Genomic DNA, 22,500 nt, shown 5'->3' on the forward strand with positions numbered 1-22,500 from the left:
GAAATATCGCCAAGCATTTTGCCCGGCGTACTAACGATTCTGCCAGCTCGCTACCTTCCTGAAAGGCAGACAAGTAATAATGAGATTATACTTAAACCTCCACTCAAACTTAAATCCCGTAACAAAACTAACAAATCTTTTTTGTTCTTCTTGCATTAATTAATTGGTTTCAAATTTTGGCACAAGGCCAGCAAGTTCGTGGATTAGTGGTGGTAGAATAAGACGATTAGATCAACCCCAATGTTCAACTGGTACTTATCTTGTCGACCCCAAAAGGATGAAAAGCAAAGTTGACTATGCTAACGATTCTGCCTGCTAACCGCCTTCACAACATTAAATATTGATTTCAAATTTTGGCACAAGGTTAGCAGTTTCGGGCGGTGGGGAAAGTCGATTATATCGAGCCCAGTGCTGAAATGGTATTTATTCTATTGACCCCGAAAAGATGAAAGGTAAAGTCAACCTCGGCGGAATTTGAACTCAGAACGCAGAGACGGACGAAATGTCACTGAACATTTTCTCGGCGTCCTAACGATTCTGCCAGCTCGCCACCTTTATACAATAAAAATATTTAAAGAAAAGAAACAACTACAGTAATCCCTCGACTTTCGCGGGTGTTACGTTCCAACCCCCCCCCCCCCCGCGATAGGTGAAAATTCGCGAAGTAGAAATAGTACTGTATTGTATATTTTTAAAATTATTTTCATAATTTGTATATATTTATTTTATTATAAATATGGTGAGGGATTACTGTATTTATGCTTAGGTCTCCCTCTTCCTTAAATTTCATACAAACAGGCTCACTCGAGTGAAAGGTAATATCCAACAACAGTAAGGCCAATGGCCCACCAGTCCAGAAGGTCCCATCTGTTTATTTATTTTAGGTAGATCCACCATTCACTGCTAGCTTGCCAAGCCTGTCACAACATTATTAATTTTTGCTGAGGTGACGAGAACAATATGGAATGAAGTGTTTTGTTCAAGAACACAACACATCGACTGGTCCAGGAATCAAAACCACAATATTAGGCTCACGAGTCCAATACCCTAACCACTAAGCCACGAGCCTCTGCTCTCACTCGACTATCTGTTATAAAGTAACTCACAAACCTGCTCTATCCTATGTCCCGTAGTTACACTGTCTCTGCTTTTCTACTGCTACTATCATGGCGTCTGTTTATCAGTATTGGCTACACTCATACCTATTTCTTTATTACCCACAAGGGGCTAAACACAGAGGGGACAAACAAGGACAGACATAGGTATTAAGTCGATTACATCGACCCCAGTGCGTAACTGGTACTTAATTTATCGACCCCGAAAGGATGAAAGGCAAAGTCGACCTCGGCGGAATTTGAACTCACAACGTAACGACAGACGAAATACGGCTACGCATATCGCCCGGTGTTTCTGCCAGCTCGCCGCTACACTCATATCATCTCCATGCGACTATTCATAACCTTCTCTTATCACTTTTGACACGTCTGCCCCAGTCTCTCGTACGAATCACCGCATCCAGTCACTTCCTTCGTAGAAAGTCTAAAATTTACTCACTGCTCATGTCTTTCCTCGCAGGAAATATTCGAGAACGTTAATAACAATAATATGCTGGTCTCTGAAAGCCTGCGAAGGCTGTGGGCATAGCCACCTGCAAGTCTATATATGTGTGTGTATGTGTGCGTATACGTACACACACACACTCTCTCTCTCTCTCTCTCTCTTCTCTCTCTCTCTCTCTCTCACACACACACACACGTTTATACAGGGTGCGTAAGATATTTTAGGACAGATTTATGTTTATAAGAAAAAATATAACAGATAACTTCATTTATCAAAAAATTCTATGAGGATAAAAATAAACCTTATTTTCTATAATGCTATTCAATAAAACCACCTTCAGCTTCAACAACTGCTTCTATATGAGATTTAAATCATCTACATGCTCGTATCAAGTGGCCCTGGTTCATTTTGGACATTACTCCGACTATGGCAGCTTTCATAGAAACTTTGGTGTTATGGGCGGTTCATTGACCTTTCTCTCAACAACACTTCACATGGTGGGGTCTGGGGAATTAGGAGGCCAAATGTTAGAGGCTATGTGATCATGAAAATTTTCAGCCATCCATTTCTGTGTTACTAGAGCCATGTCCAATATGTGTTTCTTACTGAAACACATATGGCCTTCCATTGCATATACTGTCTATCCAGGGTTTAACAATTATTTCCAGGACCTCAATGTAGGTGGCAGAGTTAAGTCTGAGGCCTTGTCGAAAGAAGTAAGGAGGCATCACATGTCCTTCATTGCTGACAACCCCTAAAACTATGACAGTTGCAGGAAATTATATATGCATAACACTTGGAACTTCAGAAGGGTCTGCACATAACCATCTGTCATTTCTTCTGTTAACTTTTTGATCTTGGTCAAAATTTTTCTCGTTTGAGAAAAACCAAATCAAATTTTCTTCTGCTGGATTTTTCAGTTTGTTTAAGAGCCTTTTAGATCTGATGAAGTGATTTTTTTTTGCTTTTTCTGACAAAATGACCTTTCCTCATCATATAAGACATATATCTGATGTCTTTGTGGACGACATTTCTAACTGTTCCTTCTGACACATGGAGGTCTTTTGCAATTAACCTCATGCATTTCTGGGATTGTAATCAATGGTCTGGTGAACTTGCTAGATAAATTCAGGTGTTCTGATGATTCCAGAGCGTTTAGAATGCTTTTCCATCTTCAGTCTCTAGCTCATTACAAACTCTGTAGACGAAAGATCTGGCAACTTATAAAACTCGAGATATTTCTAAATCCCTATACTCAGCCTTTATAATCACAATAATAGCACGCCTCTTCATTTCTTGAGTAAGCTGAGGGTCTGCCATTATTATTTTCTGAAAGCGAAAAATGCAGCAATAACCCCAAAAAGGTATGCCCTCAAATACCTTTTATACACACATCTTTCTCTCCCCCTATCAAGTTAGCTAGCTAGTAGCAGTAAGCATAATTTCTATCCTGTTTTGGTCTTTCTTACTATAATACGAATATACAATTGGTACTTATTTTATTGATATGCAGGGATAATATGCTAAATGGCTATGAAAAGTGGCTTGAATGAAGGACAAAATTAAGTTTGGTAATCCAAAGTAACCAATTTGATTTTACAACTATGTTTCATTATAAATATTTACCGTGTGGCCTCTCTGAACTAACAGAGAAATAGAAGACGAACAATATTCTTGAATTGATTATTGGTTTTTAACGTATAACACATCAATAACATATTTATCGTTTAATTGATTTCTGATATTTTTCACGCTGAAACTTTTAATGGATCTTTACCACAAAAATTATTGATTAATATTGAGGTGGGAAATTGTTTTTATGTTTATTCTTTTATTGGTTTTAGTTATAGGACTTCTGGGGTACCTCATTCGAAGGTTTATACGATCAAACCAACCTCTCTACTTATTTTTAAGCTTAGCATTTGTTTTATCATTCTTCATATGTCGAACTACTACGTTATGTACAGAAATACAAACATATGCAGACATATGTATGCGATAGGTGTCCGAACAGTTTCCGTCACCCCAATTTCTCTTACATGGTATTGGTTTACGCGTGGTTACTCTTTTACTCTTTTAATTGTTTCAGTCATTTGACTGTGGCCATGCTGGAGCAACGCCTTTAGTCGAGCAAATTGACCCCAGGACTTATTCTTTGTTAGCCTAGTACTTATTCTATCCGCTAAGTTACGGGGACGTAAACACATCAGCATCGGTTGTCAAGCCATGTTGGGGAGGACAAACACAGACACACAAGCACACAGACACACAAGCACACACACACACCACACACACACACACACACCACACACACACACACACACACACACATATATATATACGACGGGCTTCTTTCAGTTTCTGTCTACCAAATCCACTCACAAGGCTTTGGTCGGCCCGAGGTTACAGTAGAAGACACTTTGCCCAAGGTGCCACGCAGTGGGACTGAACCCGGTACTATATGATTCGTAAGCAAGCTACTTACCACACAGCCACTCCTACGCCTAGAAACTACTTCTGAAGTTGCCACGCAGTGAAATAGAACCCGAATCCATTGATTGCGAAGCAAGCTTCTTAACCATACAGCCATTTTTGCACTGATAGAACAATTATAAATTGAGTAACAATTCTGCAAAGATTTTCGAACCTCGTTGTCTAAATTAAAGTGAATTCAAGCAACAGTTCCTTTAGGGAAAGAGATATTCCAGTTTCTTGTGGTTGAATAGATCTGGCCATCTTTCTCTCGGAACAGAGCTTCAATTGTGAGTGATTTCTGCCGTGAGTTATGATTACAACAGTGAATCGGTCGGTCAGTATGTTGGTTTTCAAGCTAAAACCTGGAGATGGTACCTAACAAGTTTCATGCAGGATTTCATTAGTTCGTCTAAATCCAACGAATAAAATTTAATAATTAGGACGAAAGTGATTTCTTTAAGTAACAGCATCGCCGTAATGCCATGATATAGACTCACATTTATAGACTCACATGAAGGCAGAAAGCTGGCAGGATTGTCAGCACACCAGACAAAATGCTTAGCAGAATTTCATTCGGGTTATAAAGAAATAAGAAACGTTAAAAAAAAAAGGCGGCGAGCTGGCAGAAACGTTAGCACGCCGGGCGAAATGCTTAGCCATATTTCGTCTGCCGTTACGTTCTGAGTTGAAATTCCGCCAAGGTCGACTTTGCTTTTCATCCTTTCGGGGTCGATTAAATAAGTACTAGTTACGCATTGGGGTCGATATAATCGACATAATCCGTTTGTCTGTCCTTGTTTGTCCCCTCTGTGTTTAGCTCCTTGTGGGCAGTAAAGAAATTGGTATTTCGTCTGCCGTGACGTACTGAGTTCAAATTCCGCCGAGGTCGACTTTGCCTTTCATCCTTCGGGGTCGATTAAATAAGTACCAGTTACCATGCTCTTCTCTCTCTCTCCCTCTCTCCTCCTCCTCCTCCTCTCTCTCTATCTCACACACACACATTTTGATGCTATTACAAAAAATGCTATTACAAAATAAAACGAAACTGAAAATAACGGTATATCCAAAATCTGAATGGCCACCACAACCGATTTTCAACCACCCTATAGTTGCTCCAGTTATTGCACACAGGTGTCTTTCACGATTACAACACATGGCCAAGTTCCTTGTCAAACAATTAAAACTCCAAGTAAAACTCTAAGATTATTCTACCCTTTTATTTTACTAACGTCGTATACTCTTTTCATTTTGTACTGCAATCCTACTCATTTTTCCAAATCCCATAATATTCTTCATTTCTTTTTCTTTCGAAGAGTCTTACTGGTCCAATCCCCAGTTTCTGCTTGACTTGGAGGATGAAAAGGACGAAACTCCAGTCATCATCTCCCTTATGGAAATAATGGAGAAGAATCGGAACCGCATGGATATTTTCATTGGGTTTGATGTTCACCGGGTATGTTTCTTTCATATTACTATTTTTTTCGTGTATTTTAACGGAGACTTTTTTTCCGACGTGCTAGCGATTTTACTAATTCGCTGACTTTATAACAATCCTTTCTATTATTGGCACAAGGCCTGAATTTTTTGTGGGTGTTGGGGTGTTAAGTCGATTACGTCAATCCCAGAATTTGACTGGTATCTATTTCATCGACTCCGAAAAGATGAAGAGCAAAATCGAACTCAGAACATAAAGATAGATGAAATACAACTAAGCATGTTGTCCGATATACTGACGATTCTGCCCGCTCGCCACCATAGCTACTATAATAATAATAATAATAATAATAATAATAATAATAATAATAATAATAGTTTCAAATTTTGGTTCAAGACCAGCAAGTTTAGGGGTGAGGGGGTAAGCTGACTACATCGACTCCAGTGCTCAAATGATACTTATTTTATCGACTTCGAAAAGATGAAAGGCAAAGGAACTCGGTAGAATTTGAACTTTAAGCGTAAAGACACGAAATGCCGCGTACTGACGATTTTGCCTGGTCGCCGCCACAGCTACTCTAATAATAATAATAATAATAATAATAATAATAATAATAATAATAATAATAATAACAACAACAACAACAACAACAACAACAACAACATGAGCACTCAGAGAGCGCAAACCTCTGCCAAGGCAACACCAACATCCTCTCAACGATTAGCCTGAGATGATTTTTAAAATGAGAATATCTGAGATAAACTCGACTGCTTTCACAAACGAGAATACTAAAAATGAACCCGACCGCTCTCAAAAATTAAGTAAAAAATCAGGAAAAATAATCCAGAATCCTTGTCTGGTACCGGATCGATTCCAAAATCTAATCAATTCGTACCAGTCACAAGGCCAAACATCCGAATCCATCTAGCGGTTCCTGAGATATCTTGTCCACAAACAAACAAATACGACTAAGGCAGAGGTAATAATTATTTCTTTGAGGTCACAAGGAGGGAAATTTAGCGGGAGGGAGTAGTAGATTATGTTTGAGTTCCAGTAGTCAACTGGCACTTGTTTTATCAATCCCAATAGTTGATTGGTATTTCTGTTTTCGACCGGAGAAAGATGAAAAGTAAAAATCTATATCTGAGTGATTTGAACTCAGAGGTAACGCGGATATAAACAAACCAACATCAGTTGTTAAGCAGTGTAACCCAAACCCGAAAACGAGCTCACGAAAAAGTTTCTTCCAAAAAGTTTCTGTAAACTAAATTAACTAGTAAGGAATTGATCGGCCCAGGCTACCGTAGAAGACATTCGTCTATGTTCCCGCAAAATGGGTCTGAAACTGAAATTTGAAATAATGTGGTTGTGAAGAGAAATTCCTCACTACATAACTGTACCTGCATTTTAAATAAATAAATGGATTAAATATGTTTCTTTATTACCCACAAGGGACTAAACATAGAGGGGACAAACAAAGACAGACAAACGAATTAAGTCGATTACATCGACCCCAGTGCGTAACTGGTACTTTATTTATCGACCCCGAAAGGATGAAAGGCAAAGTCGACCTCGGCGGAATTTGAACTCAGAACGTAACGGCAGACGAAATACCGCTAAGCATTTCGCCCGGCGTGCTAACGTTTCTGCCAGCTCGCCGCCTTCAAAATGGATTAAATATACTTAAGTATACTTAAATATTACATATTCGCTGGCCTGGCTGTGTGGTAAAAAGCTTGCTTCCCGACCACATAATTCCGGGTTCAGTCCCACTGCGTGTCACCTTGGGCAAGTATCATCTACTAAATCCTCGGGCCGATTAAAGCCTTGTAACGGAAAGTGAAAGAAGCCTGTCGTATATGTATGTGCATGTGTGCGTGTGTGCGCGTGTGTTTGTCCCTCGCCACCGTTTGACAACCTGTGTTGGGGTGTTTATGTCCCGGAGATAACAGACTTTATGAAAATAAGTACTGGGGTCGATTCGTTCGACTGAAATTCTTCAAGGCGGTGCCCCAGCATGGCCGCAGTCTAATGACTGAAACAAATAAAAATGTAAACGTATTTTCATTTCAGATTAAGAAAAACGCCCCACAACCTCTTAGTGATGATAATTTCAGCGATGAGTCTTTGAGATTCGAATGTAGAGCCGAAGAAACAGAATGGCGCGAAAATACGAAGTATCTTACTCTGAAACCAGGAAAATACGTCATCATACCCTTTACACAGATGAAAAACAAAGAGTCTCGTTTTCTCTTGCGGGTTTTCTCTCAAACCAAAGTGGTTTCAAGGTCAGTCAAACATTTTTCTTTTAAGTTGCAGTGTAGGGTACAGTAGGCCGTTACTTTTGTAAGTGAGTATGGCTTGGTTACATGTACCATCTTTTACCTTTTACTTGTTTTAGTCATTTGGCTGCGGCTATGCAGGAGTTACCACCTTCAAGAATTTTTAGTTGGACGAATCAATCTCAGTACTTACTTTTGTTAAATCTGGTATTCTATCGGTCTCTTTTTACTGAGCCGCTAAGTCACGTAGACGTAAACACACTAACACCGGTTAACAAACGGTGGTAGGAAACGAATACAAAAGACACACACACACATATACGATGGGATTCTTTCCGTTTCCGTCTACGAAATCCACTTACAGCTCGAAGCTATAGTAGAAGACACTTAATGAAGGTGCCACGCAGTGAGAATGAACCCAGAGTCATGTGGCTGGAAAGCAAGCTCCTTATCATATAGTCATTCCTGCGCCTACAGGGCCATGCTTGTTTTTGTTAATTGCTTTTAGATGCCCGTCTAATTACGAACAGACGTCAACATCTCAGCTCGGCTCCCTTACTTTGATCATCGCGGATACGATAGCTGGAGGGAGGAGAAGTACCAGTTTAGTACTAGTACAGTACCAAGCTGGTACCTATTATAATTGAGTAGACTGGACTGATGTGAAATGAAGGGTCTTTCTCAAGGACACAACGACCTTGTGATCATGAACCGAACACTTTCACTTAAAGGCCACGATTATTTGGTAGCCAATCGAAAAAGGAACAAATTCTAATTGTTGGGTTCAGACATGGGTGTGTGGTTAAGAAACCTGTTTTGCAACCACATGATTTTAGGTTTCAGTCCCACTGCGTGGCACCTTGGGCAAGTCTCTTCTGCTATAGCTCCGGGCCAACCATTGCCCTTGTGAGTGAATTTGGTCGACGGAAATTGTGTGGAGAGCCCATCGTCTATATGTAAATATATATGTATGTGCACGCGTGTTTGTGCTTGTGTTTGTTTCCTTACCACACTGCTTGACAGCCGGTGTACGTCTCCTTAACTTAGCAGTTAGGGAAAAGGGACCGGTAAAATAAGTACCAGACTTTTAAAAAAATATTAAATCCTGGGTCCTATTTGTTCGTCTAACCCTATCCAGGCGCTGTTACGGTATGGCTGCAGTCCAGAGACTGAAGCAAATAAAGTCATGACTTTGAAAATATTTCATGCTAATCTTATTGTCATATATTTATATACTAGTGAGGGCGCGTAACCTAATGCTTAGGGTATTTACTCACGATCACCGTTCGTGGTTTCGATCCCCGGACTGTGGTTTCGATCCCCGGACCGGTCAGTGCGTTGTGTTCTTAAGCAAAGTACTTCATTTCACATTGCTCTATAATAATCACTTCGGCATCTGACATGTGGTACACCGTGCACCTGTACAGGTAATGTCAATTTGATGGAAAGACTGTGTGCTAATGTACAGCACAAATATTTGATCACTATAAACAAATCATATTTGCACGTTGTTCAGCAAAAAAAATGGGGAATTGTCTTTCACGGACTCGAGAGACTGCAAACAATATTAATATAGGCGCAGGAGTGGCTGTGTGGTAAGTAGCTTGCTTACCAACCACATGGTTCCGGGTTCAGTCCCACTGTGTGGCACCTTGGGTAAGTGTCTTCTACTATAGCCTCGGGCCAACCAAAGCCTTGTGAGTGGATTTGGTAGACGGAAACTGAAAGAAGCCCGTCGTATATATGCATGTAGATATATATATATATATATATATATATATATATATATATATATATATATGTGTGTGTGTGTGTGTGTGTGGTGTGTGTGTGTGTTGTGTGTGTATGTTTGTGTGTCTGTGTTTGTCCCCCTAGCATTGCTTGACAACCGATGCTGGTGTGTTTACGTCCCCGTCACTTAGCGGTTCGGCAAAAGAGACCGATAGAATAAGTACTAGGCTTACAAAGAATAAGTCCTGGGGTCGATTTGGTCGACTAAAGGCGGTGCCCCAGCATGGCCGCAGTCAAATGACTAAAACAAGTAAAAGAGTAAAGAGTACACCAAAAGTGATGGATGGATGGTAGAATCGGTGGACATGGTGTTGGTCTACTTCGAATATTTATAAAAATAAAAGTAAAGTATGGAATAATTTTCTAAATCTAATCTGCATTTGTTTATTACCAAAATTTAGTAAGTAGCAAATTATTATATGCAGTGAACAGTGAGATTCAAAACGATACTTGCATATTTATTCTTAATACGTTCCAGTAGATTCGAACGTGAATATACTAATCGCTGTTCTGTTCGTCACTGGAGATCAATTTTTTCCTTTATGACGAACTAGCAGTATCGCCCGGCGTTGCTCGGGTTTGTAAGGGAAATAACTATATAAGCATTTTTAGAGATGTAAAGTATAATAGCCATCTCAATATGGCTAACCTCAAAGGAAAGGGGTGTTACTGTAGCTTTTTACGTTCTGAGATTTAATAATAAATTTTTAGAGAGTTACTTCCCTTACATAATAGCAAAAAAATGCATTAAAAATGGGAAAAAATGATGGAAAATGTTTTTTAAAATCGTAGACTCATCGTAGACGCGCGCTAATACCCAGAAGGGCTCGATATGAATCACGACTATAAGATACCCGCTTTTGGTTACACTGCACCGCAAAATGTGGGAGTAGTTAGGAATCTAAATCGTAGGAGACGGACACACAACTTCACTTTTATATATAAAGATATGTCTTCATAACATACTCGATTCACGAATGAAAAGGATTTTGGAAAACAGTGTTTCAACATGAGTCTTGTCAGCAAGAAGTACCTCCGCACCAATGAATCTAATAAGAGCCGATGGTCATGTTTATAATTTCAGCGAACAAAATGATATCTGCCAACCGATAATAAACCGTTATATGCACAGTGAACAGCGAGTTTTGGCCCAAGTCGACTCCTAGCAAATATATGATCAAAAGCATTGTAGCAATAAGAATAGCACCTTTTAATTTACGCATTATGTATTTAACACAATATTATCTTGCGTAGTGGAGGCGCAATGGCCCAGTAGTTAGGGCAGTGGACTCGCGGTCGTAGGATCGCGGTTTCGATTCCTAGACCGGGCATTGTGAGTGTTTATTGAGCGAAAACACCTAAAGCTCCACGAGGCTCCGGCAGGATGGTGGTGATCCCTACTGTACTCTTTCACCACAACTTTCTCTCACTCTTACTTCCTGTTTCTGTTGTACCTGTATTTCAAAGGGCCGGCATTGTTACTCTCTGTGTCACGCTGAATATCCCCGAGAACTACGTTAAGGGTACACGTGTCTGTGGAGTGCTCAGCCACTTACACGTTAATTTCACGAGCAGGCTGTTCCGTTGATCGGATCAACCGGAACCCTCATCGTCGTAACCGACGGAGTGCTAAAGAGGAGTGCTTCCATCTTGCGTAGTAATTTTAAAAACACTTGGATATGAATTTTTGGTTGCTATATCTAAGATGAGAAGCGTCCACAAATTTCTCAAATATTTAACAAATATGTAGTAGGCAATTGTATTACTTTGATATTATTGCATATACCGAAGGCGGCGAGCTGCTAGAATCGTTAGCACGCCGGGCGAAGTGATTAGCAGTATTTCGTCTGCCGTTACGTTCTGAGTTCAAATTCCACCGGGGTCGACTTTGCCTTTCATCCTTCCGGGGTCGATAAATTAAGTACCAGTTACACACTGGGGTCGATATAATCGACTTAATCCGTTTGTCTGTCCTTGTTTGTCCCCTCTGTATTCAGCCCCTTGTGGGTAACAAAGAAATAAGAATCGTTAGCACGCCGTACAAACTGTTGAGCGGCATTTCGTCCATCTTTACGTTCTGAATTCAAATTCCGCCGAGGTCCACTTTGCCTTTCATCATTTCGGAGTTGATAAAATAAATAAGTACCAGTTGAATACTGGGGTCGATGTAATCGACTTTTCCCTTCCTTCGAAATTGCTGGCCTTGTGCCAAAAGTTAAAATCATTATTACATATACCAAAAGGGAGAAAACTACTGCCATTGGAGTACCTGACAAAGAATACCTTGAAGCACTTTGTTACATCCCTTCCTTTCAGAGATTAAATCCTGCCAACATCGAAGTTACTGTTCATGCTTCCAGAATACTCGATTAGCTTGACTTCCATAATTTCTATGTCTAGTTCCCAGTGGAGTTGGAATGGGTTAATCACGGTCCGAATTATTTCTCATTGGAAGCTACTGCTCTTGGAGACAGGAGCTCGTACATCTATTTAGCTTGGTTACTACGAATGAATGCCCTTCCTATTGCCAATCACTTAAACCTACTTTACAGAGAGTATTGGTTACTCCAGCACTACATAAGATGAATAATCCTCGATAGGAGAGTTCACCGAAGAATTTTTTAAAGTTTTCATCTGTTGGTACCTCGATAAAATGCACGCAGAACACTTTTAGAGGGCCAGGCGTCTTGTATAAGAAATCAGAATAAAAATACACTTAGTCTTGCCTAAAAATCTTGTATCTATGATTTTACTTTCTTAATTACGTCATAATCTATCTAGAAGTTTATAAATTTAGGGTGAAAATAATATTGCAAGTATAGGAGTTTATGGAAGATTCTGCGGTTCGACGAAGGACTTCTTTGCGCATTATCTTATCTCCCCAAGAGACAGAAAAATCCTCTGTGGACACTGGATGTTAAAAGCCTTGAAGGCCGTAATGTATCGGCTGAAGTGATTCATGTCCTGTATACATACAGAAGACAAATTTTAAGGCTACAATATTATTTTCTTGATAAGGCGGTGCGCTGGCAGACACGTTAGCACGCCGGGCGAAATGCGTAGCTGTATTTCGTCTGCCGTTACGTTCTGAGTTCAAATTCCGCCGCGCTTGACTTTGCCTTTCGTCCTTTCGGGGTCGATAAATTAAGTACCAGTTACGCACTGGGGTCGATATAATCGACTTAATTCGTTTGTCTGTCCTTGTTTGTCCTCTCTGTGTTTAGCCCCTTGTGGGTAGTAAAGAAATAGGCATTTCGTCTGCCATTACGTTCTGAGTTCAAATTCCGCCGAGGTCGACTTTGCCTTTCATCCTTTCGGGGTCGATAAATTAAGTACCAGTTACGCACTGGGGTCGATGTAATCGACTTAATCTCTATGTCTGTCCTTGTTTGTCCTCTCTGTGTTTAGCCCCTTGTGGGTAGTAAAGAAATAGGTATTTCGCCTGTTTTTACGTTTTGAGTTCAAATTCCGTCGAGGTCGATTCTGCCTTTCATCCTTTCGGAGTCGATAAACTAAGTACGAGCTGCGTACTGGGGTCGATCTAATCGACTAGCCCCCACCTCCCCCAAAATTTCGGGCCTTGTGCTTAGAGAAGAAAATATTATTTTCTCGATCATTTTATAATCAAGAGAGTGGTTCTACAAAGTCCAGGATATATTAGTGGCAAGATATATTGGAACGAGCGATTATTGCATGCCCCCCTATCTTAACTTGCCAATCGCACAAAATTCTCCAGCTACTGAATTTGTAAGCTATATTTCATATATTATCCTTTTTTATATCAATATATAAAGCCAACGCGGGAGATTGATTAGCTAGAAATAGTAGACAAAATACCCCAAATCAATCCCAAGTATACCGAAAACAATATAATATAATCCAAAATAGACTATGACTGAAGAACAAAGAAATAAAGAAAAAAATAGAAAATATGGGATTGCCTGATATCTCTTTTCTCTTTTACTCTTTTACTTGTTTCAGTCATTTGACTGCGGCCATGCTGGAGCACCGCCTTTAGTCGAGCAAATCGACCCCGGGACTTATTCTTTGTAAGCCCAGTACTTATTCTATCGGTCTCTTTTGTCGAACCGCTAAGTGACGGGGACGTAAACACACCAGCATCGGTTATCAAGCGATGCTAGGGGGACAAACACACACACACATACATATATATATATATATATATATATATATATATATATATATATATATATATATATATATATATATATACATATATACGACAAGCTTCTTTCAGTTTCCGTCTATCAAATCCACTCACAAGGCATTGGTCGGCCCGGAGCTATAGCAGAAGACACTTGCCCAAGATGCCACGCAGTGGGACTGAACCCGGAACCATGTGGTTGGTTAGCAAGCTATTTACCACACAGCCACTCCTGGTGAATTTGTTCGAAACTATCTGGTGCTAGATTAATAACAACAACAATGACACCAATCTCAACTTTATTCAAACAGTCTCGTAAAATGCTACTTGCTTGATAGACTGGAAAAATACATATTATATCTGGGTTAGGAAAAACAGGCAAGTATCTTCATTTTTTTTTTCAGATTATTATATCAGAATATTATGTTTAATAATTTTCTTTAATAGAAATATATTCTATTGCTTTTGATTCGGGACGGTCATCTTGTTTCCTGTCAAATAAACACACGCACTGTATATTTGTTCTTCACTAGTTTATTATTGTTGTTATTTTATTTAATGCCCATTGTCTGGAAATCTTTCGTCACACATCTGTGACCTCTTCAGCGACTCTTCCAACCCATATGTACCCTCCTGTTCTGTTAAGTCAAGTGTATTTTATAAATGTATTATTAAGTTGGAATGGTCGAGAAAAATATTGTTCAAAGAATACACATGTACATATTGATTAAAAGTGGACATGAATTTTTATGACATAAATAGACTGTAACCAGAATGCAAGAAGATACCCAGTTTCCTAAAATATGACAAATATTGTTGAGAAGATTACCTTTCAGCTGATGACTCATACTTATTTCTCACTATACGTATTCCATTCATCACAAAGATATTCATTTCCATTTCTTTACAGTTCAGTTGACCAACCACCGTGTATTTCTAATGTAAGTACAGTATTCGTTATTCCTTCTAACTTTTCAGAGATCTTGTTTCTCGGGAGGGTCATTACATCAATGACTAACACACGTAATGCGCGTTATTATTGACGTAATGGCTCTCCCGAGACGCAACAAAATCTGTTTCAATACACGAGTCTACATGAAGAATCTCGCTAACCAAATTCAAAAATTCTCCCTCTATCTATCTATCTATCTATCTATCTATCTATCTATCTATCTATCTATCTATCTATCTATCTATCTATCTATCTATCTATCTATCTATCTATCTATCTATCTATCTATCTATCTTCATTAATATGATGTAGTTTTTGTTATTTACGCACTTAAATCATTGTTGCGAATCATATTCGTTAGGAATGGTTGAGCGTTTAAGACGCTGGCTTCGCAACAATGCGCTTTCGATATCGATGCCACTGCCCAACACCTTGGGCAAGTGTTATCTACCAATGAAATCAAAAAATGAAAACTGCAGAAGCCCGGCAGAATTACTGTGAACCAGTGATTCACCTCTTGGAAACCTGTAACCAACGACGTTATCGTTCACTAATCTCTTATTATAAAAGGCAGATTTATCTGCCTCCCTTTGGGAGTTATACAAATCTACAATATAGGATTTCTTCAATTACAATTACCTAGCAATTTTAAGAGTACAATGCATCGCGCATGCCAGGTCCAGTTTTTAAAATTTAAACTCCAATTAAGCAAAATTTACAGAGAAACTCACATTCTGGTTGGTGTGTGTCAAATGCTTTCTTAGTCTGGTTACACCACACGCAAACGCACACACACACAAAGGAGCGAATTGTTTCACTGACGCTATCACCCTTCTCCTCCTTTGTCTTTGCAAGTTTGCAGCTATTAAAGTGAAAACAGTGAATCCGACAGCGATAAAGAAACGAATTGGTACCTGAATGGAGTGAAAATTTAAAAACTGGTCTTTCGGTGAGTTTTCTGAAGAAACTGGACCAAGCCACAGACTTTCCCAGAAGAGTAAAGCCTTAGACTATTTCTATTTACTTTTTCGAATGAGCCTATTTGAAATCATTACGCTAAACGTAAACCAACCGAAAGAAAGGATAGTTTGTTATTTCCCACATCTTAACTGAAATTAAGGCCTATTTTTGCCATAAATATTATTATGGGTATCAGAAAGTTACCCAGAATAACAATCTATCGTAAAATTTTTTGTATACCCAATTGAATATTAGCTAATAACCCATTTTCTATAGCGATGTTTGAACAAATTTTAATAATTTTACAGAAATTACCCCAGAATAACAAACGAGCCCTCTGGTATTAGCGCGCGTCTACGATGAGTCTACGATTTAAAAAAAAATTACCATCATTTTCCATTTTAATGCATTTTTTCGCTTTTATATAAGGGAAGTAACTCTCTAAAAATATCTACGATGTGTCAACGATTAAAGAAAAATTTACCTTAATTTTTTTTCAATTTAATGCATTTGTTTTGCTATTTTTTGGCTATAACTCTCTAAAAATGCTTATATAGTTATTTCCCTTACAAACCCGAGCAACGCCGGGCGATACTGCTAGTCACAATATAAAATAAATAAACAGTCCAAAGTTTTATGATAATAGCTGATATAGAGGCAACATGGATGACTTGAAAATATGTTGGATAAATAAATATAGATTGTAAGTTGCAATAATTGTTTAAACTCAGAACGTAAAGAACCAGAAGGATTTCGCCTAAGTATTTTTGTCCTATTCACTAACGATTCTGCCAGATCTACGACTTTAAATGTCAACTCTTATATATTAGCACTCTTAAAATTGTCCGTTTGGATGACTATATTCTGTTGATGTTTTAGTCAGGAACAAATATAATCCCAGAAATTTCTCTCTCATACTTTACCGCCATGAAACTGGGGACTAAGGACAGGTCTTTTGTGGCTTCAGATGCTTTTACATTATATGACATTAGGAAAAGCAGTGATGGTGTTCAGTTTGTTTTTCCCAAAGCGAAAGACATTTGAATAGATGGAGGTTTTCTAAGTGGCTTATTCTTAAGGTTAATTTGTATTGACAGCAGATTTAAATTGACCTTTCATTTCATATTGGATATAAGTAGTGTGTAAAGAATTAATACCATATCATTATGATGTATATCTGTCTGTGTCTTTATACATCTATCTTTTCATCTATCTGTGTGTGTGTGTGGGTGAGTAAGTATGTGTGTGAGAGTGTGTGTGTGTATGTGTGCTTCAAAATAGTACAATAAACGAAAAACAAAAGGCAGAGACGAGAAGAAACAACAAACAGGGAAAATGGGAGTCCTTTTGATGTTTCGAGCCTACGCACGTCTACAGAAAAGAATGAGGAAAGAAAACCGATTGAGAGACGAAAAAAAAAAAAAAAGAAAACGGAGAGAAAACAAACGCATCTAGATTAATGGCTGCACATATCGAATTTGACCGGAAGGAAGGAAGTGGTTGGAGACAAGGGTAGCAAGGGAGACAACAGTGACCTGACTAAAGTGTGTATATGCAAGTATGTGTGTATATGTGACAATAATATGCATGTGTATATGTATGGGTGAGCGCGTATGTATGTGTGTGTAGGCAAGCACATGTGTGAGTATGAAAATTATGTGAGCGTGTGTATGTGTATGCATCGGAGCGTGCGTGTGTAGGCATGTGTGTAAGTAAACAAGTACGAGCACGTGTATGGAGCGATTTGCGCGTGTGTGCTCCATGTATTTATGTGTGCGTGTCTGTGGATGTGTGTATATGTGTTGGAATGTGTAAGACTGTCTCATGTATAAGTATGTATATGTGTGTGTGAGCGGGTGTGCGTGCTTCTGTTATCAGTTCGTGTGTTTATATGGGGCTGTTGGATAAAGAGTATGTGTATATGGAGATGATATGTGTGTGTATATTTTGTGTTCGTGCGTCTGTATATGTGTGCAAAGGCACTTGTTTGTGTGTGTGCGTGCGTGTGTGTGTGTGTGTGTGTGTGTGTGTGACGCTATCTGACGTATGTGTGTGTTGCAGTTGGATGTATGTCTTATGTCGACCTGGTTGGAGGTGTGAGGTGGAATAGGGGTGACGGAAGGTAGGAGTTTGAGGGTGTGGACACCTGACTATGTACATGCTATTATACGTGTGTATATGTGTGGAGAGGGAGGAAGTGAAAGTGTATGTGGATTGGGAAGGAATGTGCAGGTGTGTAGGTGCATTATATACTGTAGGGGCATAATGGTGTATGTGGTGTGGGTACTGAGTATAACGGTGTAGAGAAATTGTGTGGTAGAGGAGAAAGGGCAGTGGGAGGTGCGTGGAGTTGGGTCTATATAAAGAGAGATGACAAATTGAGACCGTGAGGGACTGACGAACTGAGAGAGAAAATAAATTCCCGTTCTCAACGGAGGCGGAAGTTCGGGTGACATCTGTGCAAAGCCAGTTCGAATACAGACATATGTAGCAAATGGCGGTTTGTGTCTCGAAGTCATAGTCATCACTACAAAGCCTGCGGAGGCGGAAGTACTGAGAGTAAGGGATGGACAGTTTAGTGCAGGTAGGGTGGAAGGAAAATATGTTCAGATAAGTGTATGAGTGTGGGTTTTTAGAGGGTGGAAATGTCGAGAAAGTCGACAGAGGTGTTGGAAATAGAATTGAAAATTCGAGTGTTGGGTGGAAGGACTGGATGAAAGAGAGGAAGGAGTCAAAATGTTTGCAGGAGAGTGAGGTCGCGCCGATACAGTCGTCAATGTAACGACCGTATAGCTCAAGAGTGAGACCGGTGAACTGAGAGAATATTTGGGTCTCAACATAGCCAACGAACAAGTTCGCATAGTTGGGGTCAGTTCTCGTTCCTATGGTCACTCCCGAGACCTAATGGTAAATTTCACCCGTGAACGAAAAGTAATTTAGAAAGAGGACAAGTTCAGCTAAACGGAGGTGGGAGGATGTGTCAGGTTTTAGGGCCAGGACGAAGATCGAGGAAGTATATATATATTTATATATATATAGATATATATATATATATATATTCAAAATATATATATTCAATAATATATATATATATATAATATATATCTATATATATATATATATATATATATAATATATATATATATATGAATAAATAAATGGAGTTTAACGCAGGTGTAATCAAATATTTTTACTTTCGACACATGTTTCGAAAATTCCACTGATACTATTCAAAAGAATAAATGGTATAAACAATGCAATCTTCTCCTCAGGAAAGTGAAAAAAGCGAAACTTGTCAATAAGACATTTTAGCAAAAAATTATGGATTTGTATAGCGATAGACAGAACGCTATTAATATTGTTTAAAAAAAAAACGTTATATGATATAACGTCACAAGTAGCTAACAGAAAGAGTAGGGATACCAATAGTGAATGTTAAATATAAAGGAAATTAAAGTTTAAATTATATATAATGATAGAGACTATTTATATGCACTAAATGTATGTTTTTGCCAATGCTTACATCTGTATGCTCGCTCTATAACCGTGTTTACTAGAGTATTTTTAGAAAAAATAATGAAAAATAGCTCAGAATTGCAAAGAAGACAAAATTCCTTGCCTTTGTCATATGGTATCGAAATTGAGAGTATCAACCATTCTAAATGAAATTGTTCATTGTGGTCTTTTAAATCCCAAATCAGTTTGCTGAGACCGGTACTATTGCGTTTATTTCTATCCCTAAATGTTGAGTAATGGATAGAAATTCTTTTAGATAACTCTAACGATGTGCTTCCAATGTAAAATCGTACTTTATTACGAGTACTGATTATACACTGGTATATAGAATTTTTAATTTTAGAGTTACTTGACATAAACTTAATTCTATTGGAATTGACTTCAGATACAATAACCTTGTTATTAATATTTCTAGAGGGTTGGATGGAATTAGCTAAATTAATGTTAGTATTAGTAAATGTATTAATATTTAACAGTTTGTTATTATGAGAAGAGATAATTTGCAAGAGATTTTTTGTGTTTGAAAAACCCATCCTAACCTTATATGAATTGATAATAGAGTAAAATCTAGAATTGTTTGGAAAATTCCTTGCAATAGCATGACGAAACAGCAGTGGGAGATTGGATTTAATTTGTCTCCCGTAAGGAATTATTAACCAAATATCTTTACTAGTATTCATAGCGTAATTACTTTTGAAGGTGTTATATTTACTTTTAGATCGATAATAGGGGATTAAATAAGGGTTATCTGCCTTCATTCGCTTTGTATCGGTGCGTAAGTTATGTTTGTTATCAATAATTCTTTTACGACTAGAAATCTTATCTACATTATTGAATTTACAATTAGACTGAGCAGAATCAATGTAGAAAATTTTCTCTGTATAACCTGCTTTAATTAAGGCAGAGTTATAGAATTCAGCGTTATTATTGAATATGTCAACATTAGCAGATAATTTAGATAATCTAAATGAAATATTCTTAACTAAGTTCTTAGTAATTGCTCCAGGATGATTACTAAATTTGCTAATGTACTTAAGATTGGTCAACGGTTTACGATATGGGAAATAAGAGCCACTGTGTAAATTAAGCGTAATATCTAAAAAGTTGGCCTTCGTCATATCGTCATCAAAAAAATTTACTAAACTATTCTTAACTTTTTGTGCCTTTCGGTTGGAAACATTTTGGAGGTAAAGTAAACAATCATCACGATATAGACCTCCATAAATGTTAGGGAACTCTTCAGCCATTTCAAAAAGAATATATATGCAGACCAAATCAGCTATCTGTGCTGAATCAGAACTTCCCATTGGTATATCGAAACTATCTGGTGTGTCTTTACGGACCCACAACTTATCATCCAATTTAATAATAGATCTTCTGGCTGCCAACACAACATTAATTTCTTCTCGGGTGAGACCAGCTTTGTTATGAGCAAGCCAAAGTGCCTTATTAAGTACTATTGGATTGATAGATGAATAAAAATTGGAAATGTCAAACTGGATAAACTTAGTACTATATATTCACCGCACCTTGTATATATATATATTTGCTTTTCAGGATGATTTGGAACCAGATAATACTTTGAAAACATACGCAGATGACACTGAGTGGCTGGATGCATTTGAACTGTATGAGTTTATCAAACCACTCTGGACAGAAAGTAAGAGATTTTTTCATAATAAAAAAGAAAACAACTTTATGTTCTCTCTCTCTCTCTCTCTCTCTGTCTCTCTCTCTCTCTCTCACACACACACACACACACACACATGATAGTATAGGGAGGCGCTATGCCACTAAAATTCATACTTCTTATTACTATTGTAATAAGGTCAATACTGCAAGGTTATAGATATATAGCTAGCACTCAGGGAGGACTTCAAAACTGGCAGTTCGTCGGTTACGCAACGAGGGTTCCAGCTGATCCGATCAACGGAGCAGTTTGTTCGGGAAATTATCGTGCTGAACACTCCAAAGACTCGCGTACCCTTAACGTAGTTCTCGGGGAGATTGAGGGTGATACAGAATGGGACAAGGCTGGACCTTTGAAACACTGGGACCACTCATTTTTGCCAGCTGTGTAAACTGGAGCAATGTGAAATAAAGCGTTTTGCTCAAGAACACAACGTGCCACTGGAAATCGAACTAGCGATTCCACGATGGTGAGCCAAACACCCAAACCACTAAACCACACGTCTTTACAGGAAGAATTTATAGAATCTGTTTAAACAGCGGTGGTGCCCCAGCATGGCCGTGGCCTTCGGGCTAAAACATTTTTATGGATTTATATTCGTTTGGAATGCAGACATTTGATCCGATGATGGTTTTGTTGGCCCAAACCCTCGAAGTCACCGTCAACAATATTTTTTGTTTAAGAACAATAAAAGTAGAGAGCAGCCCATCAGGTAAATGTAAAATTGTTTTTATTACAACTCAACGTAAGATGGCGAGCTGGCAGAATCATTAGCACGCCGGGAAAAACGCTTAGCAGCATTTCGCTAGTACCTACATTCTGAGTTCAAATTCCGCCGAGGTCGACTTTGCCTCTCATTCCTTCGAGGTCTGTATGATAAGAACCAGTTGAGCACTGGGGTCGATGGAATCGACTGCTCCCCCTTCCCCCCCAAGATTCCAGGCCTTGTTGCCTATTGTAGAAAGGATTATAACTGATTATATCTGAACATAAAGACCACCATCAGCACTCACACATGTATATGTGTACACACACACACACACACACACACACACCACACACACACACACACACTCTCTCTCTCTCTCTCTCTCTCTCTCTCTCTCTCTCTCTCTCTCTCACTCTTTGAAATATTTTACATGTTTGACGCTAACCTTTGTTTTTTCTGCTCTTTTTTGTTTCCATAGATGAGAATTTCCCTCCTCTGACACTGGAAACGGCACGCTGTTTTTTGAACTTTATCGATGTATCCTTAATTTTATCAGCGCAGAAAATAACGTCTTTTGTTTGGTCCAGAAGCTTGTTTTTTTATGAGTGATGCAGTCTATTGGATAAAGCATAATATTTTATCAACATAGAGGCAATGAAAGGCAAAATCGATTCCTATAGGATTTCAATGAAGAATGCAGAAAGGACGATACTAAGTGATTTAATGACTTTAATCTGATGCTGTGCAAATTCTACCTATTAGCGTCTCTGATGTAATATTTTCGATTTGCTTATTACACAGTGTATTGTGAAAAGTGACACCGGTATCACATCTTCACAAGTGAATATCATATTATATAATATCATATCCTATCCTATCATATATATATATATATATATATTATATAATATATATATATATATTATATATATATATATACACATATATATTTATGTACACACATA

At 38.4% G+C, this 22,500-nt stretch overlaps 1 protein-coding gene across 6 annotated transcripts in view; it reads left to right on the forward strand.

The window, feature by feature from the left end:
- LOC115209388 (calpain-11-like) overlaps nucleotides 1-22,500 on the forward strand; it is a 163,890-nt gene that overhangs the window by 113,236 nt on the left and 28,154 nt on the right. For all 6 annotated transcript variants that reach the window (XM_036500939.1, XM_036500941.1, XM_036500937.1 and 3 more), the window contains 5 exons: nucleotides 5,349-5,488; nucleotides 7,544-7,758; nucleotides 14,619-14,649; nucleotides 20,694-20,796; nucleotides 22,014-22,072. In XM_036500939.1, the coding sequence (XP_036356832.1) occupies nucleotides 5,349-5,488; nucleotides 7,544-7,758; nucleotides 14,619-14,649; nucleotides 20,694-20,796; nucleotides 22,014-22,072 (548 nt within the window). The remainder of the gene's footprint in view (nucleotides 1-5,348; nucleotides 5,489-7,543; nucleotides 7,759-14,618; nucleotides 14,650-20,693; nucleotides 20,797-22,013; nucleotides 22,073-22,500) is intronic.

This window comes from Octopus sinensis, linkage group LG3 (assembly GCF_006345805.1).
Source record: "Octopus sinensis linkage group LG3, ASM634580v1, whole genome shotgun sequence".
Lineage (NCBI taxonomy): Eukaryota > Metazoa > Mollusca > Cephalopoda > Octopoda > Octopodidae > Octopus > Octopus sinensis.